The 8,994-nt window shown below is 43.1% G+C and overlaps 1 protein-coding gene across 2 annotated transcripts; it reads left to right on the forward strand.

The window, feature by feature from the left end:
* Positions 1 to 601: 601 nt before the first annotated feature.
* LOC311365161 (T-cell differentiation antigen CD6-like) lies at positions 602 to 8,696 on the forward strand. Of its 2 annotated transcripts, XM_084484677.1 has the most exons (13): positions 602 to 699; positions 2,059 to 2,358; positions 2,520 to 2,846; positions 3,658 to 3,972; positions 4,193 to 4,255; positions 4,656 to 4,799; positions 4,916 to 5,014; positions 5,254 to 5,343; positions 6,206 to 6,277; positions 6,569 to 6,637; positions 6,732 to 6,815; positions 7,447 to 7,560; positions 7,798 to 8,696. In XM_084484677.1, exons 1-13 carry the CDS (start codon positions 648 to 650, stop codon positions 7,911 to 7,913), a joined length of 1,845 nt encoding a protein of 614 aa, XP_084340803.1. In that variant the 5' UTR covers positions 602 to 647; the 3' UTR covers positions 7,914 to 8,696. The 2 variants fall into 2 exon arrangements, with proteins under 2 accessions (XP_084340803.1, XP_084340804.1); XM_084484678.1 differs by lacking the exon at positions 5,254 to 5,343.
* Positions 8,697 to 8,994: the final 298 nt, after the last annotated feature.

Here is an 8,994-nt window from a genome sequence, read left to right on the forward strand (position 1 = left end):
GTGGGTAGCAGGCTGGGGATGTGGAATACGACCAAGGTGCCAACAAGCAGGGTTCAGTTAGCACACACGTATGTAGAATTCACAGACTTGCTAAACAAACTGATTTTGTTTAGAAGGTAATCAAGCTTCCCATATTTTTTTGTGTCCATATAATACAATTTTTAAAAATCCATAATATTACACTATTCAGTATGGAGTTTCTTTCTTAATCAGTATACTGCTACAGCCTGTTTGGCCCTGCATCAAATGACCAACGTAAACAAATTAACAAAGTAATTCTAATATTCTCTGATTCAAACGACTTTCCACACTGAATTCCTCAGCCAAATATGACCAACAAATAACCTACATTGTTTTACATAATAAACATATCTTATTTCCCCAAAGAAGCAAAAGGGTAGGCCTATGTAATAACAAGATGTCTGTCGGTCATTGTCATCTGAGATGAATGGCTAAGGCCATTGTTGTGTATGTATTGCCTAACTGCTTCGTAACATGGTGTTCTGTGATCTGAAGCTGATCATAACAGGAGAGAGGAAACCACAATATGTGAAGTAGGAAGCAGATAAATAAGCCTGTGTGCAGTGAGGAGGTTAAAAGAAAGGTCGACAGCAATAAGAGCAGTTTCCCTAAGAATCGTCTCGACAATGAAGTTGATAAACTGCATTTTCTGTGTGCTGGCAAGCTGTCTTTGTCAAGGTAATTAGCCGTATTTTCCTATTTATTTGTTAGGCCTATGCTTCATCTGTAGGTCTATGGAGATATATGGAGAGGTTTATGGAGGTTTATGGAGATATTTTTAATATCAGGTTTTTATGTGGGTACCGTTTGCTACAATTTGTATTTTTAAAAGTTTAACACTTTAGAAAATAACCTTTTACAAAATAAGTTTACAAAAAAAGTTTTATGTAGCCTATTCTCTTTTCTTCTAGTAATTATTATCTTTGTCTCCCGCATGTTAAGCGCTGCGTGGGTGAGATGAAAAAAAAAATCTAATTTATTATTATGCGTAGGCGGCCTACTTTAATTATAATATTAACAGGCGTATTCATGACATTTCAATATGAGGGATCCCATTGTGAGAGAGGTTTAATTATGGTTTAAAATTAACTAACATTTTCATCCCAAAATCATTCAGCTGAGGTAGGCTATAGGCTGTATCGGTGAAGCGTTCTCCTCAAGAGTAGGCTATCTCAGTGGCTTGAGGAGTTGTGACATTTTCAGTGTTGTTACAATCGCACCACACTAACCACATTATAGAGAATAGTGGGCCTTTAGGGTTTGTAGATTTTGTCACACTGGTCATAAGCACAATCGGTCTCACTACCACATATTGTTTTCTTTAGATACACCGTAGTGTTACTTTCTACTTCATTTAGTACATCATGATTTAGAGTGTAACAGAGCGAGAAATAGGGATAGGCCTATCTCTTCCAGTCCGAAGCAAATGGGGTTCCACGTTTACCCACCAATCCAACAGTAGGCCGAATCATTTTTAATAATGATATTCTATTTGTCTTTTAGGTAGTTTGAAAATAGAATAGCTTTATTTTATTTTTTTATGAAGTTTGGTGTTGTATTAGGCTACATATTAACATATATTCTTTATATTATTTACTTAGGCTGGATAAAAGTATTAACGATAACAATGGATTAAAAAAGGCCCACACACAACAACACCCACACACCCATAAAAAAATCACCGCTGCCAGCAGGCATAGCCTACAGTTCTATGCATGACAACTATCACCGGATGCGAGGTCGATCCTATCTTCATAATTTTGCAGGTGCACGACACACACACACACACACACACACACACACACACACACACACACACACACACACACACACACACACACACACACACACACACACACACCGCAGTAAGGCTAGAACTGTTTTCGGGACAGAAAACGGCATTTTAATTTGTGTGACAACCAACGATCAAATCAAGCGATCAAAAATCTATTTCAATATTTCGATATTTTTGTAATATTTCTAAAGAAAAATCTATCATAGAGCCCGAATATAAATGTGAACGTCTCCCCCACCAAGGCAGCGTGCGTGTGGTGCAACACGCGGCGACGTGCACCTGGACTCTGGCGGCGGAGGGGAACGAGAGCCGGCCGGTTCCTCTCGCCCGGGATTCCAAGGATCAGCTGTTGGACCGGGTCTGTGCGGACCTGGGTTGCGGCACGGTGTACTCTGTGACTGAGACCGGCCACACCACAAGCACCAACAGCAGCAATAGCAGCAGCGCCTGCCTGGCAGACTGCTCTTACCGCGACCGACGACTTTTCAACTGCACCGAGACGGTTGGGAATAACTGTTCGGTTGTTTCCGAAGTTGTTTGTGGTAAGGTCAATTTTTAACCCATTTTGACATGAGATAATACAGAGGTTATGTTTTGTCTTAAATATGTCATACAAAATATGCTGAAATTAATTTGATAAATAAAATTAATTCATTAAACGGAACGTAAATTTATATATATATTCACTGCTATACCACCTCAGGCCACCAGGTGGCGCGGCTGGCGGGCGGCGCTCACCGTTGCGGCGGCCGGGTGGAGCTGTGGTCCCGCAGCGGTGGCTGGGGGACGGTGTGTGACGACCGCTGGGACCTGGCCGACGCCGACGTGGTCTGTCGCCAGCTGGGCTGCGGCTACGCGGTCAACGTCTCGGGCCAGGGCGGGGTGTTCCCCCCGGCGACGGCGGGACCCATCCACCTGGACGAGCTGATGTGCACCGGGGCGGAGAGCAGCCTGTGGGCGTGTCCCATGGTGCAGGACAGAGGGCATCACGACTGCGGACACAAGGAGGACGCCGGGGTGGTGTGCTCAGGTGAGGAGGAAGAAGTCGGTCCCAATTCTCCCCCTTCCCCTAGATTTGAGTCCTAACCCTAGATTTTCCAAGTGTTCTTGTTAAGGGGAGAGAAATGTGACAGGGCCTTATTCTCTACAAGTGTTCAGCTTTAAAGAAGACCTTCTGAAAGTGGAGAAGCTCAGCTTTAAATCTGACCTGGGGATGATGCAAATCCTTCCCACGTGGATTCATGAATGGATCATGAATCATGATGAAATTTTGTGAGTGAAAATGAAGGGGTTTTGTTTTGTGCGAATACTGCTGTTATTTGTATGTTTTATAGGACATGTGTTATATGCACATCTAGCTGTATTTTATTTCATAAGGCCTTCTACCTTAACATAGACCCATGTTGGTGTTTCATTTTCTTTGTTTTCTTTATTGACCCACCCTATCTCTTCTGCAAACATTTTCTTCACTACCACAGAGCTATGTTACCGTTCACAAACACAGAAAGGCACTGTCTCCTTCAGCTCAAACAGTCTCTGTTCACCTCCACCACGTTGAGTTCAACTGAGGGTGTGAACTTGACATTTGTATCCTCCCTCTCCCTCCCTCCCTCCCTCCCTCTCCCTCCCTCCCTCCCTCCCTCTCCCTCCCTCTTACGCTCTCTCCCTCCTTCCTCTCTCCCTCCTTCCTCTCTCCCCCTCTCTTCCTCTCCCCCTATTCCCCTCTCCCTCTCCCCCTCTCTCCCTCCTTCCTCTCTCCCTCCTTCCTCTCTCCCCCTCTCTCCCTCCTTCCTCTCTCCCCCTCTCCCCCTCTCCTCTCTCTCTCCCCCCCCCCCTGTCAGAGATGAGAGCCGTTCGGCTAACCGGCGGCGCAGACGGCTGTTCCGGTAAGGTGGAGATCCACCTCAACGGGACCTGGGGAACGGTGTGTGACACCTGCTGGGACCGACAGACGGCCGCCATGGTGTGCTCCATGCTGGGCTGCGGGGCGGAGCCACAGAAATACACACAGTTCGAGCCCCATCTGACGCACAACGAAGGGCCGCTGTGGTACTACAGGTGCGCCGACGAGCACACAGACCTCTGGCAGTGCGGCGAGTTCATAAACGTTAAACACTTCTGCTCCAGCTCCAAGGCAGCCGGGCTGGTCTGTGCTGGTGAGTGAAGGGGCTTTTATTTTGAAAGTACCGATTATGGGATGCCATTATTGTGCGAGTCCTTAAGTGCTGTTTAGTTGAGGCTGCTTTGTGCTTTGACTGGTTGAATGTATCTTTGTGGTTTGCTCTGCCCTTTTTTCGTTCTCTATTGATACAAAATATTTTTTTGGAGGGGAAATGACCTCAACATTGATTTGATTCATATTTTCTTGTCCACCAGGTTCTCAAGGGTTTTCTACAATCTCCACTGCTAATGTAACGTCAGTGACTGAACTGACGACTGGTAAGTTAACTAACCTTAACCCAAACCCAAAAGATGCCTTGTTTACTTGCTCTACCTCTATATATATATATGGTGTTTATATGGTGGTATAGACTGTATATACATATTTATATATACCAACATATAAACCCTCTATATATAATTACTGAGAGTAGAACACTACATACAATTAGTAAAGCAGGATAGTGTTGTTGCTAGTGTGTTCGACTACCAGCCAAAAGGAACTGGGTTTGAACTACAATGTCTAAATGGTTGCTAGTAATTTATATTTATTTGTTATGCTTTACATATAATATGTTACTATTTCTATTGCTATTCCTATGTTTACTGTTTAACTATTTTCTATTAAGGTTAGAAGAACAACAGTGTGGATTATTTCTTACACACCCTACTTCCACAGCTGGCACCACAACAGGAAGTGCCCGGGACCACTTCCTGTTCCCCTTGTCTCCCGAGTTGATTGGCTGCGTGGCTCTGTCAGTCCTGCTGCTGGTGACGCTCACGGTTAACTGCGTCCTCTGCCTCCACAGTAGAAGAAGAAAAGGTACTTCTCCCACCTCCACATACTGATGACAAGGAATTTTATTTGATCAGAGATCTTTATGTGATTGATACAGTTGAGGATGGATTCTACCTTTGTATTTTTTCACACTACTTCAGTTTGGGTGACACAGCAGAGAGATGAGCATCAAGAGAGGGCTTTGAATGACTACAGAGAGGCCCTCAGCCTGGTCAAGATGGCCCCCACCAGGAGCCCTGGTGAGTAGGGCTAGAATGATGGTTAGGTTATTACATATATATAGATATCTACATCCTTTGGTTTAGAAAAAGTAGCAATTTGTAATATATTGCATGAACTCCAGAAAAATACATTTTAAATAGTAATAGTTTTTTTTTTTTTTTTTTGAGTTGCGGTGAATGTTCAGAAAGACATTACAACATAAAATCATTACATCATAGTCATGGTTGCTCATTTGTTGTGCGTCTATTCGTTGAAGTCCTCTCCAAGCCCAGTGGCATGCTAGCCTCACACCATGGCCCTTATGAGCCAAGCCATCCACCACCTGTCCACATGTCCACCTTTAACAGTGAGCTACACCGACCTCTTACATTTCTCTATCATTCCTCTCCATTGCTTTAAGTTGCCGTGTTTAGCTTCTCCGCCATTGAGAATTGACGCACTCACCGTGAGTGCGTCAATTCTCAATGGCGTCAATCACATGTGCGTGAGTGACTCACGCACATGTGATTGACGTAGATGGATTCTAAGAACCAATCAGTGAAGCAATGCCCTGATTGGACAGACATGGCCGGGAGCGGGCTAAAATCAAAAGGGTCTCATACTGAGTCATGCACCGTCAACCGGAGCAAATATTCTCACAGAGCATTTCACTCACTAATACCTGGTGGACGGCTATGGCATTTCTAACAAATGATGCAGATATTCTAGCTCTTGAGTCTTACCTACTGCACCTTTAACATATTTAACAATTATTCGCCGAAGGCAAAGTGAATAGTGGGGAATAGGCTATTCCCCACTATTCACAGAGCCTGAGTATATACTACACGTGAACACTCCAAAAATAAACAAGATAACACTTTTTGCCGCGATTTATTTGTTTTTATTAGCGGTTTATTTGTTTTTATTAGCGTGACGAGACGACCGTCATGCACGATGAAAACAATATCCCGAGTTTGAGATCTCAATCATGGGATATTGCCAAATATCCTGAGATAGCAAACCAATCAAATTGCGCCATTTTAGGAGGTTCATGAGTAGCATATACTAACAATTCTTAACATGAGCTTTGACTCTGCCTAACAAAACTATTAATGGAACTGTTGGAACTGTTAATGGAAGAATCTGCCATTGTTAATGGCAGATTCAGTCATTTGTAGGTCGTCACATGCAGATAATTCCCACGTTTCTTTGCCTCACTTTGGATTCAGATTCCCAGCGTCACAGGCACGGCCTGGGCAGCCCTGCATCAGGCTCAGCGGTGAACAGTCTCTATCAGGAGTGTGAGTGAACATGGAATTCTTGAAAACATGTTGCTGTTGAAGTGCAAAGCTCTGTTGATGTTTCGATGTATTGATTGATATGAGGGAGGTAAGTGGAGCAGGTCAGTGGGTTTGATTCCCAGCCGAAAGGTTCCGGGTTTGAACCCCAATGTCCGCAGTGTGGAGCGCTTTCTTGTGTAGCTTTAATCAATACATCGCCAATCTGGTTTATTCCCAAACGACAAATCAACTCCATAATAAATCACGGTGTTAAGATCATTCAAATGACATGCAGTGACGGTTATTTTTCAGCATCAAGAAACCATGACAGAGTCGTCAACGGCGATAGGATATACAAACATCAAAGCCTCAACCCCAGCGGTAATATATTGTTGTACGACTACAACTTTGTGGAATGAATGATTTATGAAGGGAAGAAGAATGACTTTCTGCTTCTCCTCCTCCTCTGCTTCAGCGGACTCGTTTGAATCCTCCAGTACTTCATCTGGGGAAGACTACGAGAATTCTGAGGACCAGAAAGAGGACCAGGTCACAGCTGGTGGGTCACGTTCATTCAGCCTCAACATCACCACCACCACATGCATATAATACACACACACTCACGCACACACAAATATAATATACTCACGCGCGCACGCATAATACACACACACACACACACACACACACACACACACATACACACACACACACACACACACACACACACACTCACACACAAAAATAACACACACACACACACACACACACACACACACACACACACACACACACACACATAAGAGGGAGCCATTCATGAAGGCAGATGTGCGGGGCACCACATCTGGTGCGTGGCGATAGCCTTCATGTCACCGAGATCGGTTCCGTAACGAGGAAGCTGCCATTTTGAATTCTGTCACTGAATACTGAAGACATATTGGAGAGGACTGGTCCTACGAAACTGTGTGTGTGTGTGTGTGTGTGTGTGTGTGTGTGTGTGTGTGTGTGTGTGTGTGTTTTCTGTCTGAGTAGAGATGTTTGTTGACCTATTCAAACCAACTAAAGATCCAGTATCAAATACAACAAATATGTCATGTAGAATATGACCTAAAAAAGATGTTCAAAGCAAAACCTTTCTAGTGGTTTTTCATTTTAAAAGCCGCAGTGTCATCCACTCGCTGTATCGACAGATCCACAACAGTCCGGAGGTTGCTACATGGACTTTGACGTTCCTTCAACCTCACCAGCCACAAGCAGCCACCAGCAGCCACCTAGAGGGATGCTGTCGGCCATGTTGAACCCAGGTGAGCAAAACAACACACACACACACACACACACACACACACACACACACACACACAGTTATTTCTTCAGCAGGACGTAAAGTTTACATTCTAACAGCATTTTGCATAGTGAATATCAGGTTGATTTACAAACCTTTGTGTTTTTAGAGTGCTTTTACTTTGAAGTATTGTTCTAGGAGTTATTCCAGCCCGTTTTCCAGCACTTCATTGTTGTGTACCATGTCCTGATTATTTTAGGTCACGGTGGGGATGATGATGATGATGATGACGACGAGGATGACCTCTATTCCCCTGTCAGCCCTGATATCCACTCCTCTTCCACAGATGATTACGACGATGTAGTCAATCCATAAACATGGGATGGAGTGAACTTTGACCTCAGAATGCGTGGAATGTTAATGCCGCCTTCAAAACAGCTCGGAGGTTCGGAAGCTCTTACTTGTCTTTACGTAAACCTTCTCTTCTTCTGAAATAAGAGCGTTCAGGAAACACACTCAGAAGTGCGTAGGCTATGACATAAAATCTTTCTTGAGACTAGACTTCATAACAGCAACAAGTATGGATGCCAGCAGGGGCCTCTTTGCGCTTCTTTGCTGAATCAGATGAATCAGTTATTAGAACTGCTTGCGATAGTTGAACATGAGTGACAATTTATCAGGGGATTGTTTATAATTGTAAGCAATGTATCATAATGCAAATGTTAGAATGGATGTTAAGTTTGCCTCTTAATGTTTACTGCAAGTTCACTTTAGTCTATCAATATAATGACAGCGATATGGGCCTCCATTGTTGTGACGTGAACTCAGAGGACTCGGGTTGCTTTACTTCCGCACAAAACTCAGAGAACAAAACTACGATCCAACACAGTGTTCAAAGCACTTTCTTCTGAGCTTAAGGTCCGAACCTCCGAACTTAACAGAAACTCAGAGCGTTTTGAAGGCGGCATAAATATCAGACACTGGGCACAATACCTTATTTTAGTATTATTTAATATAAACACACCAGATGTAATACATTGATACCTTGAATATAAGAAATTGTTATTTAACATTGGAACATATTTTTGAAACATCTATTTATTTTCATAACCACCCTGGATATTGTATTTCTGGATTCTAACCAACGGTCACCACCTTATGGACTTAGCTTCAGGAAGCGTAATAAATAAATAAATAAATAAATAAATAAATAAATAAATAAATAAATAAATAAATATATATCACGTTCGCCACAAGGGGGAACTGTAGGTTCATATCTAAATACACGCACAATTACTTCCAGAGAAAAATGCTTACTCGCAAAGTCAACAGGAATAGTGTGTCCGTATGTATTTTTAGTTTTTGTTTAAATGAACCTTCAATTACGTTTTCCAACGAATAATAACTTGTGACAAAAATGTATTCATACTTAAGTCAGCGGTTGGTGGGGAAGGAA

Source organism: Micromesistius poutassou, assembly GCF_964030765.1.
Source record: "Micromesistius poutassou genome assembly, chromosome: 20".
In the NCBI taxonomy this organism is placed as follows: domain Eukaryota; kingdom Metazoa; phylum Chordata; class Actinopteri; order Gadiformes; family Gadidae; genus Micromesistius; species Micromesistius poutassou.